Source organism: Anabrus simplex, chromosome 1 (genome assembly GCF_040414725.1).
Source record: "Anabrus simplex isolate iqAnaSimp1 chromosome 1, ASM4041472v1, whole genome shotgun sequence".
Classification (NCBI taxonomy): domain Eukaryota; kingdom Metazoa; phylum Arthropoda; class Insecta; order Orthoptera; family Tettigoniidae; genus Anabrus; species Anabrus simplex.
In genome coordinates, this window is record NC_090265.1 from 353,190,787 (window position 1) to 353,208,757 (window position 17,971).

At 37.0% G+C, this 17,971-nt stretch overlaps 2 protein-coding genes across 4 annotated transcripts in view; one reads left to right on the forward strand and one right to left on the reverse strand.

The window, feature by feature from the left end:
• The window catches only part of LOC136856788 (GATA zinc finger domain-containing protein 15), a 49,589-nt gene that overhangs the window by 24,177 nt on the left and 7,441 nt on the right, over nucleotides 1–17,971 (forward strand). The window contains exons 4-6 of one of the 2 annotated variants that reach the window (XM_067134898.2): nucleotides 5,428–5,463; nucleotides 12,056–12,182; nucleotides 13,595–13,662. In XM_067134898.2, coding sequence (XP_066990999.2) covers nucleotides 5,428–5,463; nucleotides 12,056–12,182; nucleotides 13,595–13,662 — 231 coding nt within the window. The remainder of the gene's footprint in view (nucleotides 1–5,427; nucleotides 5,464–12,055; nucleotides 12,183–13,594; nucleotides 13,663–17,971) is intronic. The other variant, XM_067134899.2, reaches the window with a different exon arrangement.
• The window catches only part of Dera (deoxyribose-phosphate aldolase), a 145,093-nt gene that overhangs the window by 22,137 nt on the left and 104,985 nt on the right, over nucleotides 1–17,971 (reverse strand). The window contains exon 7 of one of the 2 annotated variants that reach the window (XR_010858460.2): nucleotides 4,868–5,897. The exons of the other annotated variant lie outside the window; for it this stretch is intronic. The gene's annotated coding sequence lies outside the window, so the exon portion shown is untranslated. Of the gene's footprint in view, nucleotides 1–4,867; nucleotides 5,898–17,971 lie in introns of those variants that run through there. 2 annotated transcript variants of the gene reach the window in all.

The following is a 17,971-nucleotide window of genomic DNA, read 5'->3' on the forward strand; positions in this document are numbered from 1 at the left end:
ACTATAGTGGTTGCGTGTCGGTAGCTGTGGTTGTGTGTGGGGATTGAAAGTATCTGACCATATATAAAAATAGATGTGTGTGTGTCCGTATGTTTCACCTTGTGGCCACAAATACCCAACACAGACCACTGGTGTTTGTGTGTGATAATCTTGAGTCTCCCATTGTGCATTATAGTGGTTGTATGTCGGTAACTGTGGTGGTGTGGGAGAAGTGGGGGTTGAAACTGGCCAACTATATATATAAAAAGATGTGTGTGTGTTCATATATTTCACCTTGCAGCCACAACTACCCACCGCAGACCACTGATGTTTCTGTGTGGTAGCAGCATAAAGTCTTCTGTCATGCACTAAGGTAGTTGCGTGTCCGTAACTGCGATGGTGTGGAAAATGTGGTGGTTGAAAATGGTCGACTATATATAAAAATAGACATGTGTAGCCTATTCATATATTTCATCTTACAGCCACAACTACCCATCGCAGACCGTTGGTGTTTGTATGTGGTAGTAGCCTCAAGTCTCCCATCGTGCACTATAGTGATTGTGCGTCGGTAGCTGTGGTGGTGTGGGAGATGTGGGGTTTGAAATTGGCTGACTTCGTCACTGAATGTATTAAAATGAGTGAGAATGTACTGCAAGGATCAGAGTGAGAATGTACTCTATAAGGCTGTGATGTGTAGTCCTTGATTTTATATACCATCTTTGATTCATCTGGCAGGAGTATGGTGATCTCAGAACCATAGCAGTTTTCTGTAACTCTTGAATATAAAGCAGATACTTACTGAAAAATTTCCTTAACACTATAATTGAGGCAGTAATCCTAACTGGCAAAGAAAAAGGAAAATTGGTTTTCATACCAAGAATTCTATTGATCTCAAATTATTTGTCATTTTGTTTCAAATGATTACAATTTCCAGTGAGATTAGCTTATAGTATGACTATCAATGAGGCTCAGGGTCAAATGTTCCACTATTGTGGAGTTAATTCGAAGGATTCCTGTTTCTTACATGGTCAGCTCTATGTTGCTTTCTCCCGTGTTGGACAAACAGAAAATCTGCTTATTCATGTGCCAGACAAAAATACATCAAATATAGTGTTTAAGAATGTATTTTTATGAAATAACTTTGTATGTAAGATGTTTATCTATCTTGAAAACAGAATAAAAGTAAAAGAATAAACAGCTAAAGAGTGATCTTTTAATACACACCTTCTGTATTATACAGAGAAAACCACACAGATGCACAAAAACAACCCAGCGAAGCGAGTTGTCTTCAGCTAGTTTTACAATAACAACGCAACTCTGTTAAATTAGGATACCTTGAACCACTTTTGTTGTCATGTTAAGTACTCTCATTCTATAAAAGAGTCTTTTGGGAGAAAATCAAGTCTAAAATAAGCATTCTTTTACAGATGGCTCTTTTCACCTTTAATGATAATAACAATCACATCTAAAATTGAATAAGCATACCTCTAGTAGGATACATGTATCCTATAAAAAGCAAGATTTTTTCTTCAGCCTGGAAAACTCAAACATTCAGGCACAAAATTTTGAAGAACTCGTGTCCTAAAAGGGTGCAAAGTAAAAGAAACTGTAAATATGAGTTAGTGCAACATCTCTATTTTCAATTTCACTGGTATTTGCTTGTCACATGACTCCACTTAGCACATACCATTTAATCCAACTGATGTTAGTGTGATGTTTAACATCAGTATCTGATATAGCACCAGTAGTGATGACATTCCTAACATAGCTCTAAATGATTAATTAGGAATGGTGCAAAGTATACCCACTAATAGCAAAATTATCGCATGTTCCAGTATGTGAATATCTCTAATTGAAGACTGCTATTAAGGTTTTCACATGGGATCACTTTGGCATCAGTCGTAAGTCGGCTTCTCCCTTCATCAATGTCATATACTTGATTATTGCCTTCGTTTGTTTATTCCAACTGTATCTAGTAATCCTGAGTGTGACTTTCATCTTCAACAAACTACTACTTCTTTCTTGGCCATATCTGCACCTTTCAATTAGGCACTCCCAAATTTATTTGGAATCAGCACATCTAGGTCTGAGGCTGTATCCTTTTCTTTCTACCGCTAGATAGATTTTTTGGTACCAGTTCTTTCTGTGAGGTGGATTTCATAGATCTTCTCATCACCTTTGGCCTTCTTCTTCCTCAGCTAAGTTTATCCATATCCAAGGAATGATGTACAAGATGGGATAGATCTCGTTTCATCACAGACCATAAGAGCGAAACTACTTTTCTTGGAGCTTCTTAGTGATTGAGGTGACCTTAACCGTTCCTTGCAGGTGTTCATTTTGGAGCCGATCCTTCTTTGTGATGCCAGTAGATAACCACAGCATTTGTATCACCATTGCATGGAGTTGATCATACCTTCTTTCTTTTTTCCTGCTCCAACATTCAGAGCTATAGAGAAGAGCAGGACAGATAACAGATATACTCTTTCACCTTCAATTTCATTGGTATCTGCTTGTCACATGACTCCATTACTGCATACCATTTCATTCAACTGATGTAAATGTGATGTTTAATGTCAGCACCTAACATAGCATCAGTAGTGATGATAGATCCTAGATACTTTAAGTTTTCTCTATTATCTTGAACAGTTTGTCATTCAAGGAAACAGTGTATTGTTGTTTAACTTGTTCAGGGTCTACAAAATTACACCACATGTATTCTATCTTCTTTCGACTGATTCTCAGCCCATTTGATTCATGTTTTTTCACTAATATTCTCAATTTCCTCCTCTGAATTCCTTTCTCCCTGGCCATAGTGGTCTCATTACTTTCTTACATCCATCTTTATCTGTTTCAGGTCTCTAATGATGATTGCTCTCTCTTTATTGAAAATCTCTGCAAGATCTTCCAAGAACTTGCTTTTTTACATCCTGATTGCACCCATTCTGGGTTGCATACACTTGCACCAGCATTTCCTTTCCTAAATGCACTGTTGTTCTTAAGAGTCTCTCCTTGATATACGGTACTTGTTCTCTGTTATCCTATCTAAGTAATTTGTGTGAAGATCAATCCATCTTTTTATCTCCTTATTGTATAGTCAATTTTCTCTTCACCATGCCTGTCAGTAGTTAATCTTCAACATTCTTCTCTTTACCTTTCCATTTAGATTCACTGAGTCCCAAGGTTGATATTTTCCTTCTCTCCATGAGATTATCACTTCTTCACACTTCCCAGTCAAACTGATTATGCTTATTATTTCTATTCAATTTTTTATCTTTTCTCGAGTTGTTGGAATATTGCAAGGCCTAGTCTATCGTCAGGCTCTACATCATCATACTTGGCTCAGGTCTACAGATGCTGTTGTCTAATCCAAGTACAGTATATTGCATCGTTCTGAGATTTGCATGAATGCCAACATGATTTTACAGTTGTTTATTATCCAGTTTAGTGTTTATCCTGGTGTTTCCCATATAAACTGCTCCTTGCACACCATAGAGGATACTCCTTGCCACTTGTTTATATACATCTGTGCAAATAAATCATTCTTAACCATCTTTTCCATAAGAAGATCTATGTGGTGTTTCTTTACCAGAAGCCTTTTCTTTTATTTTGGAAATGTGAAATATAATGGTTAATGATGTCCACAGGAGAACAAGAATTTTCAGTTTGGAAAAGAGTAGTGCACTTTGATTCAGTGCTTCATTAACCCTGACAATTACACCATACGATTTTCTGACGTGTCGTGCGAATGAATGCCATCTAGTACTCATAAGGAGGGAAAAGTTATCCCCTCCTCCACCTCTAATCCTTGTTCATTCCGTCTGGTAACTTTAACGTACTGTAACTTTAAATAATAGACTTTGAGTGGCATGTCTTCGAGTCATGTGGTGTAACTAAAGCAATATTTATAGACGTGTTACTGTCAGGGTTAAAGAATATTATCTAACTGAGGATGAAACAAGGGTTCCTGTCTCTGACAGATGAGAATCATTTTTGTCTAGTTCTTTTAAAGTACAGTAGTGATGCCATCTAGCCAGCACTAAATGAAAAGATGAAGTTCACTTTTTATCTGAATTACTGTTACATTGTAAGGCTGGGAAAAGTACAGGAAAAATGTAATTGGGCTGAATTACAGTTATCTGAAAAATATGTTACTCAATTGTAATTACAAATTACTTTTTGCTTTACAATGCATCAATCATAGCCTTGATTAAGGAACAGCCCCAGCATTTGCCTGGTGTGCAAATGGGAAACCATGGAAAACCATTTTCAGAGCTGCCAACAGTGGGGTTCAAACCCATCTGTTGAATACAAGCTGACAGCTATGTGACCCAAACCACACAGCCACTCACTTGGTAAATTGCTTTTTCAACAAGTAAATCACCAACTTTTTTTTTCCTGCATGGAATATTACTAAAGTTTGCAAGGAAGATATATTACTTCATTTTGTGTTTGTTTTGAGAGTAAGAGAGCCTAAAAATGATACCATACTTTGAAACTTTCAAAAGGATCTTTTCCCATCATACTTATTTTAGTTAATGATTTTTAGCATTTCAAATAATGTACCATTTATCTACATTAAAAATAATTTAATGGTTTCTTAAAATTGTCATCACCAAGCCTTGGCTTCTTTGGGGGAAGTACATTTGTTCATTTGTTAAGAAAGATGCTCTACAAGGACACTAAGGAATACCTGTGTTTAATTTTAAACATCAGTGGGATAAGTATGTCATCTTTGGAAGTACTGGAGGGGTAAGAAAGTACCTCATTCAGAACTGTTAAAGTTACTGGTTCTGCTGTAATAGAACTGAAAAGTTATCTGTATTATAATTTCTCTCCTGTTTCTGCTTCCATGAGATGAATATCAATTACTAGAATGTCATGAGAAAAAAAATTACATTTTGAAAAAAAAAGTAACAATTACACGTACAAATTACTAAGAATGTAATCATTACAAGTAATTCAATTACTTTTACTCAGTTACTTCCTAACTTTGATTATATAGAAAATACCATGCGAGCATGGATGTTAAATGAGTGAGTGTTAACCAGTTTAGTTACCTATGTAAGTTCAGTGTTGTGTTCTATATTATAATCAAACATTCTATAAAGTTTGAATTGTAAGTCTTTAGGGAAAATAAGTCAGTTTGTTGTGCTTGTTCATAGAACAGTAATTGAGAAATTATAGATATAATAAAATATAGAAAAAATAAAATTAAAAGCATGTCATTTTTCAGTCATGCTCAGTTAGCCTACTATACAGTAACATTTGTGGATTTGTTATAATGGGCTAGCACATTTATGTTCATGGGCTAAGCTGTACATAACTTTACTTGCATAGAAAGAACTATATTAAGCAATATTTATGATTCAAAATGCCATAAATATATTTAATGGCTACTGTTTAAATGTTTAAAACTTCATGTAAACAAGCCTTGTTTCTTGATTTCAGTGTATTGTCCACTGCATATTCAAGCAAATGCAAATGGTAAGTTATATTTAATTTGAATAAACTGAATATTTCAACTTTTTTTTCCTAATTTTTATTTTATTTTATGAAATACTTCCTCTCATGCAGAGACTGCCTTGTGACTTTTACATTTATTTTTAGAAGAGAAATAGATATACTTGAGAAATTTTGAAGGTAACCTAATTGTAACATGATTTCTTAGAATTATCAGTGAACCCCTTAAGGCTATGATGGCAATCTCCCATAACGTTGTAACTGGCAACGACATCTGTTTCCAGAAATTAGCAGCAAAAACAGGAACTGTTCCCCTAGCTCCAATCATCAGACCCACTATGTCAATTTCCTCTAGCTAGTATTTCTCCCTGTAGTAAGGAATTGTTGATAAGTAAATATTCCTCTTCTCGAGGTTAACATCTGAGGGCTGTGACTTGTTTTTAACATCCTTAAACAATCTGGAAAGTCAAAGATATTAAAAATTGACATGTGTGAAACAGATGATCATATTATGCATAGAATCAATAATATAAGCAAGATAAAAGGAATACCATAAAAGAACTTAAACAATTTCATATTTTAATTATTTTCACAATGAACATGCAGTAACCAAGAAGGTAAACTCTTTTATACACCCTCTGCACAGCCACAAAGTACATTCTTTCATGGTGTATTTGACAGCCTACCACTCTATTCTGTCGTAATGGAGGAGGTAAATTGGTCTAGTTTACAAATCTATGTATACATTCTATGATCTATACTAGTATGATCTGTACACATTCCACAATCAGACCATATTTTTTGCATTGACCTTGGCATCATAGATTTACTACCCCTAGCAGTCGATGAATATTATTTCTGTCACTGTACTAATCAACCATGTAACTTTTGAATAGTTACATGAGTTGACCAGATGCAAAGAGTGAGCTGTAATTCTTAAAAATTAAGTTGAAACATAAGTTCCAGACAAATATTATTCAAGAAGAGCCTCTGTGGCTCAGACGGCAGCACGTCAGCCTCTCACCACTGGATACCGTGGTTCAAATCCTGGTCACTCCATGTGAGGTTTGTGCTGGACAAAGCGGAGACGGGACAGCTTTTTCTCCGCGTACTCTGGTTTTCCCTATCATCTTTCATTCCAGCAACACTCTTCATTATCATTTCATAGCATCTATCAGTCATTCATAAATCACCTTGGGAGTGGCGACCCCATTGTACTAATAGCCTATATATGTTTCATTTATTACATCCCTGATGCGGTCAAAGACTGGAAAACAGGTTGTAGGTTTTCATTCATTCATTAATCAAGAAGTCATTAAGTGAGATGATAGAGAAACATCATAACTATTCATCAGAGAGAGCCTGTATTAATTATGTGATGGTTTATTTATTTACTTGTGTCAGAAGCATACTTAATCATAGAGTTAAAAACAAAATAATAATTAAACTATTTACAAAAATTAATAGGCAAAGGAAATTGACCAAATTTACTGTACATCTAGATGGTGTTTTTCCAAAATTGAGCCACACCTAAGGTGTTGTCATCAGCAAGCATTAAATCTTGCTCTGAGTATGAAAATGGGCAGAGAGGACTGATACATATGGCTCACTGTTTGTTCTTCACCACAGTCGCACTTGCTGTCCTCTGATGTGAAGCCCCATAACTTAAGTGAGGACTTAGCCCTGCCGACACCAGTTCTTAATCAGTTAAGGGACCTCCAAACACTCCAGTCTTCATTGTAGCCAGCCGGAAGTTGTTCACGCGGCTCCATCCATTCTTGCTGCTTAGATTTCCCCAAGGAAAGTCTTGCCTTATCTGGTGGTCCTTTCAAGGGCTTTGATGTCTGGAAGAAACTTTTCCTGGATTTCAGCCTAGATTGAGATTGTTGGTGACCAAACAGCAGGTGAGCTTCAACGTTCTCAACCTTCAGTCGTTCTTGATCAACAGCAAACTTCTCGACAAATATTTGGAGGTGCAACGCCAGCAAGACAGTAAGCTTCTCAACAGGGGTAGATTTCAGGCATCCTGTGATTAATCTCCAAGCTATTTAACGTCAAAAATTTCATTATTTGTCCGTATTGAAACAAGATTTACAGTCAAAAATAAGGGTAGGATTTTCCACCTGTTCAATACTATTAAAAATGTGAAATAATTAAAACGTCACAATAAAAATGTAATACGTGCCTAATTCCTTCAGAGCACTGTCAAGAGTGAGTTCTACCTCTTCAAAAGTTGGACTCTGGCAGGCTAGTGCAAGGTCGTCTGCATATATGAAACTTCTTGTTTTGTTAGGGAGTGGTTGGTCATTGGTATAAATATTAAATAGCAATGGAGCCAGTACATTTCCTTGGGGCAATCCATTTTTCTGTGATCTCCATCTGCTTCTTTGTCCTTGAAAGTCAACAAAAAACCTGCAGTTCTGCAACAAGGTTGACATCAATCTGGTAAGTTTTGAATCTTTCGTGAGTGTAAAGATCTTATGAAGCAGTATACGGTGGTTCACTGTATCATATGCAGCACTGAGGTCAATAAAAGCTACCCCTGTCATTTGTCGATTTTCAAAACCATTCTCAATGTACTGCGTGAGGTTGAGAACTTGTGCAACAGCATTCTTGCCTGGTCTAAAGCCTGCCTGTTGTGGAATGGGGTTTTTGTTGATAGTCTGGGTGAGTTTGTTGAGTATCATCCTTTCTAAAATCTTATATAGGTGGCACAGGAGAGATATTGATCTATAGTTTCTGGGGTCTCTGCTGTCCTTTCCAGGCTTCAGAATAGCAATTACATGTGCTTTGCTCCAATATTTTGAAATCTTGGACATCTCTAGGCAGTTATTATAAAACTGTAGCAACCATTCTTTCGTGTGATGGTGGAATTAGACTTATGCGATGGTTAATAATTTATGAGATACAGATTGCTTCATGGAAAAATAATTATATGATGGCAAGGTAAAATACTGAGACCTAATGAATCGATAAGTTCCCATAGAAGAATAATCCTTTACGTAGATGCTAGAATATGGAGTCTAGACAATTTCAGCACATGTATTAATAAGTACGAGTGGTCATTTTACAACAAGAAGTATGAATGTTTTGTATTATTACAAGTTGTGTTTTGTATGGACCTAAACAGGGAGGGTCAATAAAATTGGTTTATAGAATTTACTTTTGAAACCTATGAAGAATTTGTTACTTTTGTTACTTTCATTGACCTGTTTCAGTCTGTTACGATTTTATATCTTTAGCATAGATCAGTTCTAAAACACGTTTTCTCAAAAAAAAAAAAAAAAAAAAAAAGGAGAGGAGAGTCTCCCTCAAACATATGACAGAGCACAATGTTTACGTGTCAGGCCAAGCAGAGTAACTGGAAACGTGCAGTATGCAGTTAGTTGCGCAGAACACAAATCAGTCTTATATTTGGCTTTGACAATGTGAAAGTGACTGAGATATGAGCAATGCTAGTAATGTCATACCTTATGCAGCCAGTCCCTGCTATAAATGGTGTGAAAATGTTGCTCATAGGGTCGGTTGATGCATGCATTTCAGTGGGCTTGGCAGACTGATATGTAATAGCAACTTCTGGCTCGACAAAGAAAGCAACAGGAAACTACCTCACGTCTCATTTGTCTAGTATGCCTTTTCAGTGGTGCCTAGGGCATCTATGACAGCTGACGGCAGAGTTGTTGGGGATCCAACCAGCCTTAGGGCTGAGGATTACACATACATACATACATACATACATACATACATACATACATACACACACACACACATACATACATACATACATACATACATACATACATACATACATACATACATACAGAATTCAAACATGTTAATTAAATATTTAAGGGACATTTGGATGATTAACATAAAACTGCTTTTCTAATACTGATAACTTCAAATGAGCATATGAAAGAAAGTTGGAAAACACCAAGGTTGAATAAACAAATGTTGTGGATAGTGTGTGAGAACAGAATGGACCTTGTCCCTACAGTCAAACCTCTGGCAAAATATTCCATTATGAGCACACAGAAATGATGGTGCGATTGGTATAGAAAGTGACATGGTAGATAATCACACGATTTCTGGGAATTGTTTAAATATTACATTCACACTGGCAATCAACAAATGTTATCAGAGGAGTAGGCAGTTGTGCCTACGCTTTGTAGATCTAGAGAAGGCATTTGACAATACTAAGGAAACCACACACAGGGTACAGATAAATTCAGTAGAACAAACTGGGTTTATGGAATCGTTTCAGTGGTAGGGTCATAAGTGCAGGGAATGGAAGAGGCTAGGGTACCTAAAAAAGTATAGTATTCAGTCATGAAGTATACAAGAAGCGAAAGGATAACTATACAATGATGGTATAGGGCTGGCGACGAATAATGTGTATAAATACACAGTACTTTTTTCATTCACAGAGACTGGTTGGCTGAAATCTGAGAATAGGCTAATAATAATGTATGTATGTATGTATAAAGCAAGCTTGTAGTTTTACATAACTGTTGATATTGAGGGTGCTGTGTCTTAACCAGAGCCCCTCTTGCCACTGCTTTTCAAAGTTCCTGAAGGGCCTTCACAACTATCGTACTGGTCCCAGGGCCCTCAAAGTCCCCACTGTACTTCACCTCTACAGGCAGTCCCCTATTGCAGCTGTTCAATCTCCACAGAGAAGGGGATGGAATTAATTTATTCTCAAAAATTTTTATATACAATAACCTGCATAGGTCGAATGCCCTCTGACATTTCTTTTCTTTGTTTCTGGTTATTCTTTTCTTGAAAATCTGTACAGATTTTGGAAAAGGGTCAAACATTTCCCCTGGTAAACTGTTCTCCTTCTCACCCTTTCCAATGAATGAAAATTTACCTCAATTACTTCTGAAAAAAATCCTGCCTAATTTTATACTTGTGTTCAGCCCTACTGATATAATTATTTTCCAACTGAAGCCTCTTATGGATTTACCCCCATGCTTCCTCTCCTGTATAGGCTCTATATTATCCTTTAAGTCTAGCATTCTCCCTTCTCTTACTTAAAGCTTCTCGCCAAGTTTATCTAATATTTCTGATACACTACTTTTTCTCTTTAAGTCCCCTGTTTCAAATCTTGCTGCTTTCCTCTGAACACCATCTATTTCTTCTATTAGGTATTCCTGGTGGGGATCCCAAACACTGTTTGAATATTCCAATAATGGACGAACCATACTTACTTTTCTCTTTTAATTCTTTGTTGTATCCTTTAAATAGTCCCATTATGACATGTAACGATCTGTATGCTTTCCCAACAATTTCACCAACATGACCCGTCCAGTGAAAATTACTTTCAAAACTCACACCTAAGTATTTGCACTTGCCATCTTTTGAAACAATTACCTCATCCAAAGAATATTTAAATTCAGTTTTTAAGTTAGTTTGTAAATGTTGTGACAGTTGATTTGCCTCTCTTAATCTCATATTATTCTCTTGAACCCTTTGTTAGATATTGTCAAGGTTCCATTGTAATTTTGTACAATCCTCTGTTTTTTAATTCCCTATAAACAATTATGTCATCTGCATACAATCTTATTTTTGATGTTATATTGCTCCCTAAATCATTTGCATATATCAAGAAAAGTAATGGCCTGTTATACAACCCTGTGGAATTCCCTTCCATAATTCCTCTTGCTGTGCTACATGATTTCCTACTTTGACTTTCTGAACCCTTGAATTTTGAAATGTTCTTATCCATCATATAACCCTTGTGTCCAAACCTATTCCCTCCAGTTTCTTTAATAATATTGCATGTTCCACTCTGTCAAATGCTTTGGAAAGGCTATAAAGTCCAACTGGCCTCCTGAATCCAACTGATCTGATGTCCTGCTGAAATCCCACCAGTTCTGCCTCTCAAGAATATTTCTTTTCTCTCCAGTATTTTACAAACTACACTGGTAGGGCTGACTGGTCTGTAGTTCTCAGGTTTCCTTTTATCCCCCTTTCATTTATAAATTGGTATTATAGATTCCGTCCATTCCTTTGGCATTACACTATTATTTATGGCATAGTCAAAGATAAATTTTAAATAGGGTACTATGTACCACCCCATTGTCTTTAGTACTTCCCCAGTAATCTGATCACTCTCTGCTCATTTTTCTTGCTGAAGCAGTTGGATTTCTCTGAAAATATCCTCATTAGTGAATAAGAAGCTTCTCGTTTCCTTATGTGTCTCTCCCCCTCTTTCTTCTGTTTCGGTTTCCAACTCCTGACAATCTTCTACTGAATTTATGAACACCCTACTAAATAGTTTTATGTGGCCTCCAACCACAAGGATGCGACTTTACATTTAAAAATCCCATGTTCATTGGCCAGGATTTGAACCATTGCTGCCTTGGTGAGAAGGCAGTGACTATGTCATTCCGCGATCACACCTTCCATGTATGTATATTGTAACTGCAGATATGATTATGCAAGATGGTGATGGATCTCTTGAGAGCAGCTGTGGTAATAGTGTTTACACAGTGCTGTACTCTTACCTAGAAGTCATCGCTTTCCATCTAGGTCTCTGTTTAGAGCATCTTAAGCTTGTTTCTCTTTAGATTCCATACTTATAATGTAATAATTTTAACTATTTTTTCAGCTTGATACTGATGCAATGCCAGATAGGCTGTCAGTGACGAATGTAATGATGCGAGGTGTGCGTGACTCAAAGGTAAAAGACTTTGTTGAAGAAGCCGTCGATGACTGTTTTGATTTACTGGAGTCAGGTATGTGCCATTTCCAATATCTACATAACTGACTACTTCAGAGTGACAATTTACATTTTGCCTGTTTGAATTTATCATAAAATCTATATGAAGGTGGATCAAATATAAATAGGAATTATTTTTTAAATTTATTGCATCAACCAAAAATAATACACATATAGAGATCACTTTTCTACATAGTGTTCTGCCTTCAATACACATTTTCTCCTTCGGATTGGTAAGTTTTTGATGCCGTCCTGATAGAAAGAAGAGGGACGTGTGCGGAGCCAGTTGCGCATGGACTCTTTTACACGTGCATCATCATCGAACCGTTGTTCTCCTAGGTCTTGTTTGAGTGGTCCAAACAAATGGTTGTTGCAGGGTGATAAATCTGGACTGTACGGAGGGTTTCCAGAGGTGTCCAGTCAATTTCCTCTCGTTTTTCCTGCATTAAAGTGGCAGTATGCTGCCTTGCATTGTTACTGAGAAGAATGATGTTTCGGATTGGTCACCGGCATCTCTTGTAGCGGTACGCAGCTTTTGCTCCATCAAAAAGGTGACAGTAATAGGCTGCATTAATTATTCCTTCTTCATGAAGAAAATCCACCAGCAAAAAGCCTGCAGAGTCGCAGAAAATGGTTGCAAGCCCTTTCCGGCAGATGGGCGTGTTTTAGCCTTGAACAGACCTGCTTTGTCTCTTCACCGCCACTCTATTGCTTGCTTGCTTGCTTGGACTCTGGAGGTAATGATGCACGCAAGTTTCATCACAAGTCACAATACGATGCAAGGAATCCATTCCTTCCTCTTTGTAGCGACGTAGGAATTCTCTGACAAACTTCCTGGTGTAAAGTTCTTTGTTTCTGGTTTAGGAGACAAAGAACCCACCTGGCAGACAATTTTCTGAAATGGAGTTCATCTTGGATGATGGCTAGAACACTTCCATAACTTATTCCTACGGCTAAAACAATTTGCAAAATTTGTATTGGCCGATCTTTACCAATAATGTCACGAATGACAACAATGTTGTCTGCAGTGATGCTTGTGATGTAGTGATGTCTGTCCTTTCATGAGGTTCATTTTCCACACCTTTTCTTCCTACCACAATTTTTTTTAGCCCAGACTGTGAAAGTTTTCCTTCCCCAAACTGTGTGCAGAGCCGTCTCAAAATTTCAGAAGGTTTGCTGCCATCTTTTGTGAGAAAACTGATGATGCGTTGCGCAATAGATGTGTGCACCTCTTGCCCGCTCATGGCGTACTGAAGCAGCACAGCTCTCCACCATTGTTCGCGTGTGCAAATCCCTTCTCCAGACACCCCCACCAACATCCAGAATTATTACTAACAGCAGTGGTACATTCAAATTCCCGTTTATACTTGATCCACCCTCGTATAAGTAGTTTTTCCAATAAAAACTTCAAGTATTATTTAATTTCAGATAACAAGGACAATAAATGCAAATTTTCTAAGAATCTGGCTTTGTGTCTTGAAGAAAAAGGTCGAAAGGTAAGTAAACACATTTTAAAAAGTCATCAATCTTAGAAGTATCAACAACAGATTTATTGTGAACAGCTCATCTCATTCTAATAATTCCTAGATCAAACAGCAATTCATGGTAGCTTGTTTGTCATTTTCTATAGACTGTAAAACAATAACAAAATGCTAATGCACAAGCTTAGAAATTCACAATAACTTGTACAGAGCAGGTAGCTTGGCTTAGGGTCAGAACAGTGTTACCTGTGGTGGCATGTCTCTGACAGATTTGTAACCTACTCCTCAATATTTTGATAACATGCACAGTGTTCAGTTTCTGTATATTAACCTTGCTATAGGCGATGCTGAAAGTGATGTCCATCTGCAGTCACACATTCCTAATATCTTTTAATGAAATTACCATTTGCATGCATGGGTTTTTCCTTGGTACCTAATGTTCCTAATTTCTTCTATGATATTCCAAGTTCCTCAATAGTGTAACCTTTATTTTTTAGAATTCCTCACAAGAAAGTCACATAATGTAAGATCATAAAGATCATAAACATGTTTTAAGTCATCTAAGGAATCATTGGCAGTATGGGCTGTAGCAGAATCTTGGTGGAAATACCTGCTGTTTCTCTTATCATCTGAAAATTTTGAAAAAAAATGGTACAAGTATGTTTGTATGGTATCTGTATCCATTTACTGTATCATTAACCCGGCAGGATGCACAATCGCTGTTGAGATGCCAGGATGTGCGATGGGTGAATATTACCCAGAAGCAAAAATCTTCCTTAATTCTAAATTGTAATTATTTGAAACTATATAAATGATCATACATTTATATACTAAATCAATTGTAATAATTTCAGAGTAATTATAGCAATGTGCAACTTTATATAATAAGAATAATAATGAATTATTCATGTTCTCAGCATGCTTACACATATAGTGGCATCCCACACTTTTTTATATTAGATCGTTTATATTACACACATTTTCTGTATCAAAAGAGTCACAGATAAACACTCATTGCATATACAGGGAAGAGCAAAGGGTAAGAACTATAAAGGATATTAAAAAATCAGACTTGATCACATTTCACTCCTGGTCCATTACTTCCTGTTGGACGTTCACTTGTTCTACACAGTCTTCACATGTTCCCGGAAAATTACTTTTTCACACACTACATGGTTTTTCTGTTCTTTTTATTTCCACAGTCTTTGCAACTTCCTGCTTGATGTTTTTCTTTTCTCAGATTTTCCAGAAAGCCACTGAATACAATTTGGGAGATTTGTTGGGAGAGTCATTATTTTACTTCTCAATGCCAAATGTTCCTTTGTGAGATCTATGTACAGCATTTTCAAGAAATGTTGATGGAATGTAGGTTTAGAGTTGAGACTGCTTGCTTTATAGATGACTTGAACATTGATAGCAGCAATGTTCAGAATGCCAATAAATATTGTTAATGGCCATCAAGATGATTTTCGAGAGACAGTGAAGGTGCCACACATTTTGTCAACAGTGTCTACACCCACTTTAGTACCATTGCACCGAGCTCGATAGCTGCAGTCGCTTAAGTGCGGTCAGTATGCAGTATTCGGGAGATAGTAGGTTCGAACCCCACTGTCGGCAGCCCCGAAAATGGTTTTCCGTGGTTTCCCATTTTCACACCAGGCAAATGCTGGGGCTGTACCTAAATTAAGGCCACGGCCGCTTCCTTCCCACTCCTAGCCCTTTCCTGTCCAATCATCGCCGTAAGACCTATCTATGTCGGTGCGACGTAAAACAACTAGCAAGGAAAAAAAAAAAGTACCATTGCATAATGCCATCATTTCTGGCTTCTTCTTGGTGCCAGACTCTTCATCAGTGGCTGCATCGCGATGCATAGTGGACTCTAGGAGAACAACTCTGCCTTTTTTCCAGCACGTTAAGATGTTATAGTTACATGCCTGGTGAATTCAAACATACAGGAACAAACTTCTTTTGCTTGGTTTTCACAAATTTTCATGGAATTTCAATTTTGTTTTTCCCTACTGTACCTACATGTATGATGCGGTGATTTATAAACAATAAACAACAATGGCATTCTGAAACATATGAGCACACGCATGGGTGAAATTTACCTAGTCAATATTTCTCTCATACTATGAACGGAACTAACAAAGTAACGCAGCTGATTCAAGGTCACGACATTTGGAATACAATAGTTCACTAGAAAGGTACTGAGAGGGAAGGCCTGAAGAGCATATTAGAAATAACTTAAATGTATATTTCAAGTTTGCTTGGGTAATTTTTACCCATACATGCATCATCACGGGTTAAAAAAAGATGGGACTCTATATTCATCTTGCAATTACAGCTTTTTCATCATGTAATGGAACTTCATGAATTAATTGGTGATTCTCTTTTCTCCAATATCTATTGTTCTGTGAAGCTACATGAACATGACTATGCAAATGAAACCATGACTCATCAGAACAAAAAAAAATATCAAAATGTGGGTCAACAATGTTTTGTAAAAACCCCAACTTATAGAAATTAACTTGTTTTTTCATTGCCATAGGGCCATAATTCAAGTATAATAGCTAGTCACTCTATAACATTTCATCCTTTTCTAGTAGTTTAATGTCGCACTAACACACTGAATATTTTTGGAGACACAAAGGGGGGAAAGGGCTAGGATAGGGAAGGAAGCAGCCATGGTCTTCATTAAGGTATAGCCACAACATTTGCCTACTGTGAAAATGGGAAACCACGGAAAAGCATCTTCAGAGCTGTTGACGGTGGTATTCGAATCCACCATCTCCCAAATGCAAGTCCACAGCTACGTGACCCTAACTGTACGATTTCAGTTTAAGAAGTTTGGTAGCTGTATGGACTGAGGATTTTGAAACACCAACTTCTTGTGCAATACATTGTAGATGTTTATTTGAAGAGTGTGCAAAGAAGCATCAATTTCATCGAATTTTTCCCTCCATTAGAAGCCCCTCATTTAGGCTTAGGAATTTTAGTGTTTAGCCATCTGGTTGTTCTCAGTTTATTAACAAGAAGCTTAACAGTTTCTCTACCAGTAAATGGAGCGCCAGAGGATTTCACCTGAAATTGTCTGCACAACTTCCTACACGATTTGTACATACCCTCTCCCTTTAAGAATTGCTTTCCATCGCACTAACACAGATAGCTCTTATGGCGATGATGAGATAGGAAAGGGCTAGGAGTGGGAGGGAAGTGGCTGTGGCCTCAAGTAAGGTACAGCCCCAGTACTTGTCTGGAGTAAAAATGGAAAACCACAGAAAACCTCTTTCAGAGCTGCCAACAGTGCAGTTCGATCCCCATATCTCCCAAATGCAAGCTCACAGCTGCGTGCCCCTAACTGCACAGCCAACTCGCTTGGTGAAACCCTTGTTCAAGCATGAGCTTCACAGCTGGCATTGCAATAGATTAATTTGATTATTTACCACAATAATTAACTGATAATTTGCACACATGTTGAATTCTAAGACATTAAAAAATTACACTATCCGATGAAACATATTACCATAAATGAATTTTAAGAACCTTACGCTGCACAATCAAATGAATAACTGAATGGGACACATGCGCAGGACTGTGACCTTTGTGGGTGAGTTTCAACATGCTTCCTTGCCATAGGCAACTCCAGCAGCTACCACTTCGCATGCATGCACTGTTCTGGTCCAACACTGACGTACCTGCTCTGAATGTATAAATTTGACCCTATTAATGATCTATATTGGTCCTTATTGACTACTTACAGTGATAAACTAACTGCACTGAATAAAGAGGAGATAAAGAGTCCGCCTTGTCAATACTAATAAAAAACTATAATATATATGTTAATTACTCAAAACATGTATGAGAATCTGCCTTGTCAATAGTAATAAAAAATTATTTGATATAGGTTAATTAAGAAACAATGTTAATTACTTGAAACATGTATGGGTTTCTTTATCATCCTGTTTATTCAGTGCAATAAGTTTATCACTAACAGCTCTGTATAAAATAATTTCATTTCCCATATGATTTTCATTTTATACAATCAAATGCATTCATTTCCTGGTTTCTGATTAGGGTTAATCTACAACAAGCTTCAAATATTGATGTGCATGTTAAGCCATATGTAGAAAGTCCTTATACCAAATAACAATTTATGATGGCCTGTTGAACAAGTAACACATTTTCCAGCATGATACTGATGCAATGACAGATAGGATGTCAGCGACAGCCCAAATTTTGCAACATTTTTCTAACGCTACTCTTTTGTCGGAAATCACCCAGAACAAATCCAGCTCCTTTTCTTTGGATTTTTCCAGTTCTTGAA